The 15,975-nt window shown below is 39.8% G+C and overlaps 1 protein-coding gene across 1 annotated transcript in view; it reads left to right on the top strand.

Moving 5' to 3' along the window:
- Positions 1-820: 820 nt before the first annotated feature.
- Positions 821-15,975, top strand: part of pacrg (parkin coregulated) — a 275,762-nt gene continuing 260,607 nt past the window's right edge. Inside the window, exon 1 of the mRNA NM_001141061.1 lies at positions 821-1,044. Within this exon, the coding sequence (NP_001134533.1) occupies positions 970-1,044 (75 nt within the window). The 5' untranslated portion in view covers positions 821-969. The remainder of the gene's footprint in view (positions 1,045-15,975) is intronic.

Below are 15,975 nucleotides of genomic sequence, written 5' to 3'. Positions count from 1 at the left end.
CATCTCTTGTTTACAGTCTTCCTCTCCATTGCAACCAACTCCTCTCAATGGAGCCATAAAAAACAAATAGGGGCTTTTAGAGAAATTGCCTGTGCACTAAAGATTAATAACAGTTGGGCCAGCTCAGGAAGAAAGTCCCCAGAGGCAAAAAGGACATTGGAGATTAAAAGTGCCACATCCCTAAATTGGAATGATTCAATAGGCTCTGGCTCTCTAACCATCTTTCGAGAGTCAAGGCGTCAATTAACCTGCCTGATAAGTCATCATTAGGCACTTAGATGGTCACCTACTGCATTATGTGAGGCACAAGACCGTTGATTTGTCAGGTGAGGATTCCAACCACAACATAGCAGAATCGTTCATGGGCTAATTAACATGTGCATGTCATTTTCAAGAAGGAATATACTTTGATGATAATCAGATAAAAAGTCTGATAAGAACATGTAGAAAATATAAGTCTTTGTCTTATATCCCTCTGAAAATAATTGCACAGTTGCCTGGGTGTGCTTAATGAATAGATTAGACTTGCCCTGTTCTGCTACAAAAACTGAGCAGTGACTTGATCTCTGATGAAAATAGGTTTGGCTCTATGTAGGCCTACATTACAGTAGGGTGGTACAATTATTATTGTGTATAATACTATGCAGTGCAGTAGCCGACAGCAGGCAACAGTGTTTATGGTTATATCAACATGTTTTTCAGAATGGACCATAAAAAGTAGGCACATGTAGCTCCTCCTGGCTGCAGCAGGGAGGAGCGCGCACAGCGTGGCGTTTCCATGGAAACACCCTGCATAGCAACGGGAAGGCGTCTTCAAAGTGTAACAACCCTAACAGAGTCAGAAGTGTAGCTAGGTAATGTTGCTCGGTGAATAGTTACATTTTAGTTTATCTAACGGTAGTCCTTAAACGGTAGTCCTTAGTCCTTAAACGTTTCAAGGTTTTAGTTTGCATCACTATTGCCTTTCTCATGTGCACAAATATGAGAGCCCTGGAGCTGAAAACCGAAGGGTTTACGGTGAAGTCAACAATGAAGAACTCAGTGGTAAGTTTGAGTCATCATGTCAAAGATGTGTAGCTAGCTAACTAGTTTCTAGCTTTAGCTATAACTAACGTTAGCTCACCCTTGTTCTAATTGTTATAATGTTGTTGCTCGCTAGCTTAGTTAACTAGCTAGCCAGTTGACAAAATACGCTAACTAGATTGCATAAAGACACAATACCAGCATCAGCAAATCAATGACTTCTCGTGAAGATGCCATTTTGGCATAGGGGAAAGTATATGTGGCATAGCTTGTTAACTATACAGTAGTAGTCTAAATTAGCTGATTCATCTATTACGTAGCTAACGTCACATTTGCTAGTATGATTGGCTGAAACAATTGCGCCAAAAGTTCAGCATTGTGATTGTGTTGTGCTTTGTTCTACACATACACACAGTAGCCCCACGCCCTCTGCCATCGGTATGGAACGCCGTTTTGGTCTTTGTGTGTCAAATAACACTATTTGACGCGTCAAATAAGCTTGTTGACCAATCAGGACCTGAATATGACTTTACGTCACGTAAATGTATTACGTAGTTATTACACGATCACTCGTATTTCATATGTCACACCGATACCTATGCTATGATGCTGGTAAAGTTTTGTCTCGCGCACCTGCCGCAGACACTCTTCCCTAAAAACATATCAAAACGAAATCATCTGTTTCAGTAGCTATAGTTAGCTAGCTACCTATCTAGATATGTGTCATTATCTAAAATACCCCAAATTTATAAGACAGTTCTTATTTGATTAATGGTGGTCGGACCCACCTATGTGAAGCTAGCCACAATAAGGATTAGCCACTATAGTCGAATTTGCGGTTCGCCTTCAAAATAAAAGTCTAATTGAAAGTGTTGCAAATGAATACAAATAGTGGAATCATGCCATAATGGAATAGCTCATGCTAAACGAGGTTGTAATATTCTTATATAAATTCAACAAAAGACAATAATTTGTTCATTTGACAAAAATATGTTAATCACACTGGATGTATTAGACTTCAGAATTGCATTGTTGGAATACTTATTTCACTGTACAGCCTTACCTATGGATTGTGGATCAATGACATGGCGTATGTCTACTCAGAGAACATTAGCCTTGTACCTCTTATTGCGGGGCTCTGAAACCATTGTGAATTGAACCACATTTATTGTACCAGTCAACCTACTATGTGTAAAAACAATATGACCTGGATGTTTTAGAGCCTGATAACTCGGAGGAGGACTTTGGGAAAAAAGCACTTGGGTACTGAGTAGAGTAGACTGATACCCCATTTCATTGATCCCCAATCCTGAGGTAAGGCTGTATAGTGCAATATAAATGTCAATAGGCACAATATGCTGACTGGGGAGATGTTTTCCCTAGTCAAAGTCCCACAATAAGAGCTACTACGACGCTAACATTGGGCTCCCGAGTGGCGAAGCGGTCTAAGACACTGCATCTCAGTGCAAGAGGCGTCACTATAGTACCTGGTTCGAATCCAGGCTGTATCTCATCCAGCCGTGATTGGGAGTCCCATAGGGCGGCGCACAATTGGCCCAGCGTCGTCTGGGTTTGGCCGGAGAAGGCCGTCATTGTAAATAAGAATTTGTTCTTAACTGACTTGCCTAATTAAATAAAGGTTACGTTTAAAAAAAAATATATATATAAACAAAATATGTATAAGTACTGAAAGCCTTGGTTCTGGTATGTTTTTAAAAGGAAAAAACTAAAATAAACCATTATTAACCAAACTATTACAAATAGCAAGCATTACAACACTACACATAATGATGTAGACTAGTACGGACTAAATATGCACAAACATTTTTAGCCCTTAGCCCAATTAAAGGAAATCAGTCTGTACATTTTAAGCCATTTTGGGTCCCATCCGGATTGGTGGTTGTGCGCACTTGGCCTTACTCCTCTCTCCTCCTCCTCTCCTTTTATCTACTCCTCTTTCTTCTCCTTCTCTCAGCTATCCTCTCTCCTTTTCTCCTTCCATCTCCCCTCCTGGCTCTCTCCTTTCCTCTGTTCCACTCTGCTCTCTGCTCTCCTCTCTCCTTTTCTCCTTCCATCTCCCCTCCTGGCTCTCTCCTTTCCTCTGTTCCACTCTGCTCTCCTCTCTCCTTTTCTCCTTCCATCTCCCCTCCTGGCTCTCTCTTTTCCTCTGTTCCACTCTGCTCTCCTCTCTCCTTTTATCTCCCCTCCTGGCCCTCTGCTCCACTCTGTCCCTCATGCATCCCTACCTCACTCCTGGGATTCTGCCTTCTCTGTCTTGCAAAGTAAGCCATACACGATAGCTTAAGCTTTTAAAGAGTTAGCTAACTAAAGAAAGTTTAATTTCATTTAGGGTGATTTGACGTTAGCTTGCTAAGTGAACGTTACCTGGCGCTCTTGTCCCTGCTCCCCCTTTCTCTTTCACTGCTGTGGCTGGAAATATTTCAATGAACTAATGTGAAGAAAAAAAAATGTAATCGAATATAGATAAATGCAGCTATCTTGCTTGCACTTGATACAGTTCCAAACGAACTAGCTAATGTTAGCTAACATGCTAGACTAGTAACGTTAGTTAAGCGTGTTTCTATCATCAACATACTTATGGATATTCTATAGCTAATTGCCGTTACAATTGTGGCAGCAATATTATAGATCTAAATTATGTTACTTGAGTTTTTAGGTTATCCTCTTACATCTAGACGTTCCGCTAGCGGAACACCTGCTCCAATATCCAATGATAGGCGTGGCGCGAATTACAAATTCCTCAAAAATACAAAAACTTCCATTTTTCAAACATATGACTATTTCACAGCATTTTAAAGACAAGACTCTCTATCTAACCACACTGTCCGATTTCAAAAAGGCTTTACAGCGAAAGCAAAACATTAGATTATGTCAGCAGAGTACCCAGCCAGAAATAATCAGACACCCATTTTTCAAGCTAGCATATAATGTCACAAAAAACAAAACCACAGCTAAATGCAGCACTAACCTTTGATGATCTTCATCAGATGACACACCTAGGACATTATGTTATACAATACATGCATGTTTTGTTCAATCAAGTTCATATTTATATCAAAAACCAGCTTTTTACATTAGCATGTGACGTTCAGAACTAGCATACCCCCCGCAAACCTCCGGTGAATTTACTAAATTACTCACGATAAACGTTCACAAAAAACATAACAATTATTTTAAGAATTATAGATACAGAACTCCTTTGTGCAATCGAGGTGTCCGATTTTAAAATAGCTTTTCGGTGAAAGCACATTTTGCAATATTCTGAGTAGATAGCCCAGCCATCACGGCTAGCTATTTAGACACCCACCAAGTTTAGCCCTGACCAAACTCCGATTTACTATTAGAAAAGTTTGATTACCTTTGGTGTTCTTCGTCAGAATGCACTCCCAGGACTGCTACTTCAATAACAAATGTTGGTTTGGTCCCAAATAATCCATTGTTATATCCAAATAGCGGCGTTTTGTTCGTGCGTTCAAGACACTCTCCAAAGTGTAAATAAGGGTCACGAGCATGGCGCATTTCGTGACAAAAAATGTCTAAATATTCCATTACCGTACTTCGAAGCATGTCAACCGCTGTTTAAAATCAATTTTTATGCCATTTTTCTCGTAAAAAAGCGATAATATTCCGACCGGGAGTGGTGGTTTTCGTTCAAAGAGAAAGAATGTAAACATGGAGTCGACTCGTGCACGCGCCTCAGTTTCATAGTACTGTGACCGGCCACTATCCAAACGCGCTAATATTTTTCAGCCAGAGCCTGCAAAGCCACGATTCAGCTTTTTGCCGCCTTCTGAGAGCCCATGGGAGCCGTAGGAAGTGTCACGTAACAGCAGAGATCCCCTGTTTTGGATAGAGATATTCAAGAAGGCCAAGAAATGGTCAGACAGGGTACTTCCTGTACAGAATCTTCTCAGGTTTTGGCCTGCCAAATGAGTTCTGTTATACTCACAGACACCATTCAAACAGTTTTAGAAACTTTGGAGTGTTTTCTATCCAAAGCTAATAATTATATGCATATTCTAGTTTCTGGGCAGGAGTAATAATCAGATTAAATCGGGTACGTTTTTTATCCGGCCGTGAAAATACTGCCCCCTAGCCATAACAGGTTATAGCTTGCTTATGTAGTTGGCTAGCTAACGTTAGTCAAACACACAAACTAACGTACCTTTCTTGCAGTTTCTCATGCAGGTGCACTCTGAGGTGATTCAAGTGAATTGTGTTTTGCGCTGCAGAGCGTCTGTATCAAGCACTGGTCACTCGCTCGCTGGTCACTGGTGCGCTGTGTTTCTTGAGTTGCAGGCTGCCTGCCACAGCTCACAGAGCTAAATAATCTTCAGAACTGTGTTGAACTCCAGATAGATTATTTATTTACCATGGAAAGCGAATGTGCTTCGCAGAACTTTATTGAAACTATGTTTGGTAGAAATAGGATGTTTCTTTTGGTGTGTCGGCAATTCTGCCGTGGCGCAGCGCCACACTTAAATGAACGCAGAGGAAACACTGGTGTAAACTCATCACAGTTATGTTCTGTAGGTGTCACCGAGTAGACTCATACTCCGTTTCATTGCTCCACATTCCAGCACTCCAACCTTGTTCAAGATTATTGAGTCTAAATATGGCATGATTCCACCAATTGTAACCTTCTGCAACACTTTCAATGTTGGAACATTGCTGCGGGGACTTGCTTCCATTCAGCCACAAGAGCATTAGTGAGGTCGGGCACTGATGTTGGGCGATTAGGTCTGGTTCACAGTCGGTGTTCCAATTCATCCCAAAGGTGTTCAATGGGGTTGAGGTCAGGGCTCTGTGCAGGCAAGTCAAGTTCTTCCACACCGATCTTGACAAATCATTTCTGTATGGACCTCGCTTTGTGCACTGGGGCATTGTCATGCTGAAACAGGAAAGGGCCTTCCCCAATCTGTTGCCACAAAGTTGGAAGCATAGAATCTCTTCAACACTTGGCGGTCCCGCTCTGTGTGCTTGTGTGGCCTACCACTTCGCGGTGGAGCCGTTGTTGCTCCTAGACGTTTTAACTTCACAATAACAGCACTTACAGTTGACCGGGGCAGCTCTAGCAGGGCAGAAATTTGATGAACTGACTTGTTGGAAAGGTGGCATCCTATGACGGTGCCACATTGAATGTCTCTGAGCTCTTCAGGAAGGCCGTTCTACTGCCAATGTTTGTCTATGGAGATTTCATGGCAGTGTGCTTGATTTTATACACCTGTCAGCAATGGGTGTGGCTGAAATAGCCAAATCCACTACCGTAATTTCCGGACTATTAAGCGCACCTGAATATAAGCCGCACCCACTGAATTTTAAAAAATATATTATTTTGAACATAAATAAGCCGCACATGTCTATAAGCCGCAGGTGCCTACCGGTACATTGAAACAAATTAACTTTACACAGGCTTTAACGAAACACGGCTTGTAACAAAAATAAATAGGCTTTAACGAAACACGGCTTGTAACAAAAATAAATAGGCTTTAACGAAACACGGCTTGTAACAAAAAATAAAAAATTTGCAGTAAGCTTTAGTTGTCTTTTTGCGCTGAATCAATTCCTCACGCTGCTGTTTCCAACGTCTTATCATCGACTCATTAAGACCAAGCTCCCGTGCAGCAGCTCTATTTCCTTTTCCAACAGCCAGATCAATCGCCTTCAACTTGAAAGCTGCATCATATGCATTTCTCTGTGTCTTTGCCATGATGAGGGTGACAAAATGACTACCGTAATCAGAATGATGGGAAGTTTGAGAGCGCTCGATTTAATCTAAACAGTAAACAAAAAAGTTGTTTGACCTTAACCCGTTCGGCAATTTCATTGGTCAAATGAAAGCTTCATGCCGCCAAAAAACTGAGCACGTCACAGAATGTGTTTAAAAAAAAAAATAATTAAAGTGGGAAAAATCCATATATTAGCCGCGTCATTGTTTAAGCTGCGGGGTTCAAAGCGTGGGAAAAAGGTTGCGGCTTATAGTCCGGAATTTACGGTAATTGAAAGGGATAAATCTGACCCTTTAAAAAAAAAAAATTGCCTAAAATGACATAACCAAATCTAACTGCCTGTAGCTCAGGACCTGAAGCAAGGATATGCAAACTTTGAAGTTTGTGGAAATTTGAAATGAATGTAGGAGAATATAACACATTAGATCTGGTAAAAGATAATACAAACATAAAAACATGCTTTTTCAAAAAAATAAATGTGTCCATCTTTGAAATGCAAGAGAAAGCATATAATATAGGAGTCTAGGCGCAATTTAGATGTTGGCCACTAGATGGCAGCAGTGTGTATGCAATGTTTCAGATTGATCTAGTGAAACATTGCAATACTGCACAATATTTTTTTATCAAGTCTGCCCAAATGTGCCGAATTGGTCAATTGATACATTTTGAAGTACATAACTATAGAGAACATACATTTTGTATTACCATATCATTTTTGTAAGTTTACACACTCCCAGGAATGTCATACATGATGGATCATTAGCTTATACACTAACTTTCACACATCTAGATGGCCGGGCAGGTTGGGTGTGGAGCCAGAGACAGCAGGGCTTCAAACTGTAGAACCCAGTTACTACATTTGTATATAAAAATAGATTTTTTTTAAACAAAACTATGCTACATTTTATCTCTGGGACCCTCAGGATGACAACTCAGAGCAAAATTACTGAATGTAAGTACATTATTTACCTTCAGAGGTGAATGTACATATGGGTAGGTGTAAAGTGACTAGGTAATGGGATAGATAATAAGCAGTAGCAACAGCACATGTGATGAGTGAAAAGAGTTAGTGCAAAGGGGGGGGGGGGGGGGGGTGTTCTTTGGTTAACTATTTAGCAGTCTTATGGCTTGGGGGTAGAAACTGTTCAAGGACCACTCCTGTTGGTTCCAGATTTGGTGCATCAGTACCGCTTACCGTGCGGTAGCAAAGAGAATAGTCTATGACTTGGTTGGCTGGAGTATTTTACAATTTTTACAGCCTTCCTCTGATACCACCTGGTGTAGAGGTCATTATTATTATTAATCACCAGCCTGGATATTGACCCTCAAATGAGTAAGAGGAAGAATGAGAGGAAGAGAAAAGGTGCTTGCTAGACACATTTTCTGACTGTCATTCAGATTCAGTCCATTAAAAGAGTTCTCTTTCAAAGAGAGAAAAGTATTTTGCCTTTTTGTTGTTACATTGCCTGGTGTGTGTGTGTGCGCGCTTCTGAAATGTCTTCATCCAGTGCAGAAAATGCAGGTAAAGCACAATGAAGACGTACCTGTATTTAAGCATGGAGAACAGGACCTCACTGACAGCCTCACGTCGACCCTTTCAGACTCTTTCTTATTTATTTAACCAACCTTCTGTATCAAGCTAATAGCTGGCATTACAAGCAGTGTCTGTCAGCTTGTACCTTACTCTCCATCTCTATTTGAGCACAAACACAAGGTAGCAAGGCATGGCCATCGAATTTCCCCAGAGGTGATAGGCTAGACCTCATAGACTTTGAGTTAAACTACTGAATGAGTAATTTCCAAAGACAGTCTGGCTCCCCCAGACCACTCCTGTCCATTTTAGATGAAGATGGATCAGGAGAATGTAATAGATATCAGAGCCCATCAGTCCTAATTGACGTGTCCTATTGATTGGTCAAGTAAACTCATCTACTGAGCCAGGAAGTAGGTTATAGTGGGACATTTTGACAAACAGCCCTCTCAGTGTTTTGTAAAAAGACCTAGGCTTTAGGCCTAAAATGCAACAGTAGATTATTTATACAGTAGGCCTACATTGTTTGTTGCATATTTTGGCATTCGGCACTTAGGCTTTGCCTATTTATTCAGAGTGGTTTTATAGACTAGACGTAACATAGTAAATGTAAATCTGGGACACTCAAATGAGTATGATATGTTACGTTTGGTATGGTTACATAAGACAGAAGGTTACTTAAGGCAAAAACAAAAGTAGGCTGGTTAGTCGGGGTGGATGGGTAGACCTATAATGTGAACGTCTAGCAACCCAAGGATTGCGTGTTTGAATCTCATCATGGCCAACTTGAGCATTTTAGCTAATTAGCAACTTTGCAAATACTTACTACTTTGTAGCTTCTTTGCAACTCTTCCCCTAAACCTAACCTTAGCCCTTTAACCTAACGCCTAATCCCTAGCCTAGCTAACGTTCACATTAGCCACCTAGCTAACGTTAGCCACAGCAAATTGTAATTCGTAACATAAAAGTTTAGCAAATTCGTAACATATTGTAGAAATTGCAATTAGTAACATATGCGAATTCTAATTCGTAACATATAATACAAAATGGATGATGGACATCACCAAATGAATACGAACCATACTAAACGTTACATATCATACTTTTAAACCACACATTTCACTGCACCTATCTGGTGTATGTGACAATAAAACATAATTATTTTGTATTTAAATTGACTATTTTACTACCCCTGAGTCCAGGTTGATTTATTAGTAAGGCATGTAGACCTAGTATCTATTCACAACGGTCCCTGGCTTTAGTTGAGCAAATGATGAAGTGATAGGAGAAGTTTTACATTTCAATATGCTAATGTACCTGCCATACTAACTCATCATTCTTATGGGCACACAAAACAATGTTGATGTTGCTAAGTGGTCAAATTTTCATAATTACTGTAGTGAGGTGAGACGTTTATACTGATGGAAATAAACCATAGCTCTGTCTGGATCATATGATATTCATCCTTAGTGAAGGCAGCTGGACATTTACATTGCACATATTGCAAGTTAATTATTGCTTAGCATGCGCGCACCACAGCTATCGAGTCACCTCCGCAGCCAGCAACCATGCGTGTTTGCAAAGAATGGGAAGCTTAAGCTGATTGTTCTCTTTTATGTAGAAACCAACACTGAATTGGCTGCTTCTTCCACTATTTCTTCATAGCCTAGGGGAGAGTGGGATAAGTTGAGCCATTCAGCATCGCTCAGATAAGGGAAATATAGTATTCTTTCTAACAAAGATATCTACATATATTTCAAAATGTTGTGTATCCCTGGACATAATCAGAAATCATGTAAACATTACAGTTTTGAAAACACAGCTTGTCCAAAAAGAAGTGGCCTCTTGGCACAACTTACCCCATACCCGGGTTAAGTTCAGTTACAGGACCGGGTAAGTTAACCGCCTACAGATTTTCTGTACTGAATGAAATATTACCACTACCTTTTTAGTAAAACAAAGTCTATCTTTATTTCCCAAACACAATTATTTTAGGGCGCTTTCATATATCCCCTTATGATCTGGATCCTTGAGCATTTGGTACCCTGATCCGCTATAAAGCATGTGTGAAACGCAAACAAACCCTGTCTGAAACAAATCCTGGACCTGCATGAGTAGTGGATCTAAGATCCAGGACCTGAGTACCAGCTATTGTGACACGGCAGTGTATAACATTTTTGGCCCATTGTCAACAAGCTAGCTCACTAACTGTGCATCTCACCCTGTTATTTTCAGGTCTTGTGAAAGCGAAACCTACTCTGTAGTATTCTCACAAACACTCCAGGAAACCAAATTTCATAAGTGAAAATGTCCTTAATAATTGTAAGCATCTTTTAACGCCTAACAAACACCTTTTGTCTCATCACTGCAACTCCCCAACAGGCTCAGGAGAGGCAAAGATTGGGTCATGCATCCTCCGAAACATGACCCGCCAATCCACGCTTCTTAACACCAACTCGCTCCCAAACATGGCCAGTTGTGACACAGTCTGGGATTGAACCCCAGGCTGTAGTGACACCGCAACACTGAGATGCAGTGCCCAAGACCGCTGCTCCACTCAGGAGGCTTTTGAAACACTTTTAATATAGGCCAGGTCCTGTTGTTACCTCATATCCCAGGGATAATGCCTTGCATTACGCCCATAGCTGAGAAAGATGTTTTGAGTTATAATAATGTTATTCTATCATCAAATTTGCCTAGTGGCATACAGTTCAGCAGAAGCGTTTTTAGGATTTACACACAGGGTCAGAATCTTTTTTTGGCCTTTTATAAATGCATTTCATGCAATTCTACGTCCTTTAGGTCTACATGACAGGAGACATTATCAGAATAGTTTTTTTATGCTACACAAATGACCAAAATGAGTGGCAATAGAATCCTATGTTTCTATGATGGACTTAGCCTTGAGATGCTTTTACGAAACCAGGCTTTGGTCTTGACAGTCGCCCAGGGCCAATAAATAGAAGTGAGACACACAGATTGTACAATATATTATAGGCTACAGTAGGCTACTAATTCAACTTTCTGGTGGCACTAAGTGATGGGGAAACAAAGCTTCCTGAAAAGCTTCCTGAAGCATTGAGGCTTTCCAGCCAATTGTGTCGAAAATAGGTTGATTACTTGGAGCTTCATTTTCCGTTCACAACGCACATTAGTGCCATATGTGAGTCGTTTCAGGAAACTAGGGCTATGATGCGCGTCACTACTTCACAGGAGCGCCATTTGAACGTACACTTTTTTTAATCAAACCGCTTTTTTGTTGTTGTAGAAATGCCGTCTGGAACATGTAAACTTTCATGTGCCTGAATAACATACTTGTATGCCATCTGTAAATACGAATACAATTGTTAAATTATGAGCCTAGTTGGGTTAGCCATGGAAAATGTCAGCAACCTTCCCGCTAGCCATGATTGGCTGAGATAATGAGTGGGCTGTACATGCCGAAAGATGAATATGAGCTGGTCAGGATGTGTATGTAATCCTTGCAGCTTTTTTTGAAAGATATCACATAGTAGCAGTGCACAAGTGTGGCTCTCCACTTTCTGGAGGACCGAGTTTGAAATCAGTGGAATCAAGAGTATGGTAGCCAAGGAGATGGAGAAAATTCTGGGGTTTGATTGCAAATATGCAGATTAGAGGTCGACCGATTATGATTTTTCAACGCCAATACCGATTATTGGAGGACCAAAAAAGCCGATACCGATTAATCGGCCGATTATTGTTGTGATTTTTTTTAATATGGGTATATACACACACACACACACACACACACACACACACACACACACACACACACACACACAGCTCTGAAGTGACAACGATACTGAAGAGTCTGCTTAGGAGACAAATACTCTCAACTGTTTGAATAATAAAAATAGAATTTAAGTTACCTGTGATGAATGCTGAAAACAAAAACTGTAATTTCTATATGCAGGAAATCCTATTTTAATAATGGGCATGGTAAGAATTGACTACCAAAGTGCGAGTCATAATTCCCATGACACCTTCTAGCAAAATCTGAAAAGCGGTTCCTTCATTTATTCCGTAGGATATTTTTTAGATTAACTTAAAATAAGGTTTGTGTTTGGTTTAGGCTTGCCAATTTTATAACTGTGTAGATATCCATAGGATATAACTCTGATCAATATAAGCAAAGATACATTTTTTTGTAGAGTGGATTTATGAAAATATGTTGACAAACGTTATCTAGTGAGATTTACACGGGTATCAATACGCCGAGGCGGTTTAAGCACAAAACACAGACCTTATTTGAAGTAGATCAAGACATTCTCTATGGAAGACATGAACGGTAAAATAACGAAGGAACCCCTTTCAAGTTCAGCCGCAAGTTATTACAGGAATTATGAGGCGTCGACTATTTCTCTCTAAACCATATACCTTTGACTATTACGAGCCTGCTGCTGCCTACCACCGCTCAGTCAGACTGCTCTATCAAATCATAGACTTAACTATAATATAATAAACCTTAGGTCATTAATATGGTCAAATCCGGAAACTATTGTCGTGTCTTTGGGGGTACCATTAAACGGAAGATATGTTTATCAATTAGCTCCCTGTAATTATTATCACGCGATTAAACTGATTAATCGTTTAATTGTAATTAACTAGGAGATCGGGGCACCAAGGAGAATATTCAGATTACAAAGCTATAATTTTCCTGTACTATAATATTCTATTCTATTATAGTATAGGTCGATTATCTTCTAAGTTTAAATGGTGTATTTACCTCTAGTCCAGTCTCATTCCAAACGTCGTAAATTGTTGTATCTGCACGAACCCAGTCTTTACTAAAATCATCCATACATCAATTGTCTTAAAATCATTTATTTACTACACTAAGTAATTAACAGAAAAACATACAAACAGTCATTATCGTCACAAAGGATTGGTATCGGAATGTGCCCTACTGGCTAAACAGGCAGGTCGGCCTGTTGAACAATGGGTCATAAAAGGTCGGCTGAGAAGTTACACAGGGTGATTTAATATTAACAATTGACAATTGAAGGCTCACTCATTCGGGAACAATTGCAATCAATATATATTTACGCTCAGTGTGTCGTTCTGATTCTTGTTGGAGAGTAGTTCTGTTGGGGAGTTTTGTCCTCGTTCTCTCTCTCTCTCTCGGTTAGAATGGATCTTTCAGAGCGACATTCATTAATGTCGTCATCGAATGGTTGCTTCGTTGGTCTTCGCGTTCAATGATATAATTTACTTAGCTGCAGACTAATAATTAATATCAAAGACTTGTTCTTATTCTGTCAGTATCGATAGTCTAAAAGTTAACCACGTGGTATGGTTCACTTTCAGTAGAGGAATTGGAAGGTAAAACCTATTAGCCAAGGCCTGGTCTGAAGAAATGTAAATCCGGGGGTGTTTAACCTGTTGGGTCTAGGGGGCAGCATTTGCACGTCTGGATAAAAAAAATGTACCCGATTTAATCTGGTTACTAATCCTACCCAGTAACTAGAATATGCATATACTTATTATATATGGATAGAAAACACTCTAAAGTTTCCAAAACTGTTTGAATGGTGTCTGTGAGTATAACAGAACTCATTTGGCAGGCAAAACCCTGAGACATTTTCTGACAGGAAGTGGATACCTGATGTGTTGTATTGACTTTAAACCTATCCCATTGAAAAACACAGGGGTTTAGGAATATTTTGGCACTTCCTATTGCTTCCACTAGATGTCACCAGCCTTTACAAAGTGTTTTGAGTCTTCTGGAGGGAGATCTGACCGAACAAGAGCCATGGAACGGTGATGTCCCATTAGACACCTGGCGCGCTACTTCATGTTGGGTACCCTCGTTCCAATACGTTATAAAAGAGTATGCATTCGTCCACCTTGAATATTATTCATGTTCTGGTTAAAAAAGGCCCTAATGATTTATGCTATACAACGTTTGACATGTTTGAACGAACGGAAATATATTTTTTCCCCTCGTTCATGACGAGAAGTCCGGCTGGCTTACATCATGTGCTAACGAGACGGAGATTTTTGGACATAAATGATGAGCTTTTTTGAACAAAACTACATTCGTTATGGACCTGTGATACCTGGAAGTGACATCTGATGAAGAGAATCAAAGGTAATGGATTATTTACATAGTATTTTCGATTTTAGATCTCCCCAACATGACGTCTAGTCTGTATCGCAACGCGTATTTTTCCGGGCGCAGTGCTCAGATTATTGCAAAGTGTGATTTCCCAGTAAGGTTATTTTTAAATCTGGCAAGTTGATTGCGTTCAAGAGATGTAAATCTATAATTCTTTAAATGACAATATAATATTTTACCAATGTTTTCTAATTTTAATTATTTAATTTCTGACGCTGACTTGACTGCCGGTTATTGGAGGGAAACGATTTCCTCAACATCAATGCCATAGTAAAACGCTGTTTTTGTATATAAATATGAACTTGATAGAACTAAAAATGCATGCATTGTCTAACATAATGTCCTAGGAGTGTCATCTGATGGAGATTGTAAAAGGTTAGTGCATCATTTTAGCTGGTTTTATGGTTTTGGTGACCCTGTCTTTGACTTGACAAAACATTACACACAACTCTTGTAAATGTACTGTCCTAACATACTCTAAATTTATGCTTTCGCCGTAAAACCTTTTTGAAATCGTAAAACGTGGTTAGATTAAGGAGATGTTTATCTTTCAAATGGTGTAACATAGTTGTATTTTTGAAAAATTTGAATTTTGACATTTATTTGGATTCAAATTTGCCGCTCTTGAAATGCACCTGCTGTTGATGGAGTGCACCACGGGTGGCACGCTAGCGTCCCACCTAGCCCCAAGAGGTTAATAGTGCCCATAGAACAGCTTGTCAAATGACGCCTGGTCCTGTATGGGTCCCTGGGGGCATGCCTATGACTGAGTTAGAATTGTATTTCTGTAACCAAATCTATCACATTACATCAGTACATAGCATCTCAATGCCTTACAAAAGCTTTATCCTTATTAATACATTCTATACAACCATTATGATGCTATTATATAAACAGTTTTATGGTAATATGGCTATATTGTCTCTTCTGAGTATCACAAAATTGTACTAAGCGGATCAGTTCGTAACTGGATTCTTCACCAATCTTCCATACCTTCTCCAGAACACAAAATGTCGCTTGGCTCTCCAATTCTATGAGTTGGAAGAATTTCCTTTGTCTCTCTATGGGCCATGTGGCCAGAGACTCTCCTGGAATTTTAGAGTTTTTACGACCCTTTACACACAGGGTGGATTGTGTGCAAAAGGGAGGGGTCAACTGTCCTCCCTGTACCAAAAGAGGCCAATGTCATGACACTATCATCTCGAAAACATTATTCTTTCAGTGACATACGGAACCGTTCCGTATTTTATTTAACGGGTGGCATCCATAAGTCTAAATATTCCTGTTACATTGCACAACCTACAATGTTATTTCATAGTTCCGTAAAATTCTGGCAAATTAGTTCGCAACGAGCCGGATTCTGTATACCCTGATTCGTGCAACGAACGCAAGAGAACTGACACAATTTCACCTGGTTAATATTGCCTGCTAACCTGGATTTCTTTTAGGTAAATATGCAGGTTTAAAAATATATACTTCTGTGTATTGATTTTAAGGAAGGCATTGATGTTTATGGTTAGGTACAGTCATGC

Source organism: Salmo salar, chromosome 09 (assembly GCF_965601325.2).
Source record: "Salmo salar chromosome 09, fSalSal1, whole genome shotgun sequence".
Classification (NCBI taxonomy): domain Eukaryota; kingdom Metazoa; phylum Chordata; class Actinopteri; order Salmoniformes; family Salmonidae; genus Salmo; species Salmo salar.
The sequence above is the reverse complement of the archived record's forward strand: the minus strand, read 5'-3'. Positions and strand labels throughout refer to the sequence as shown.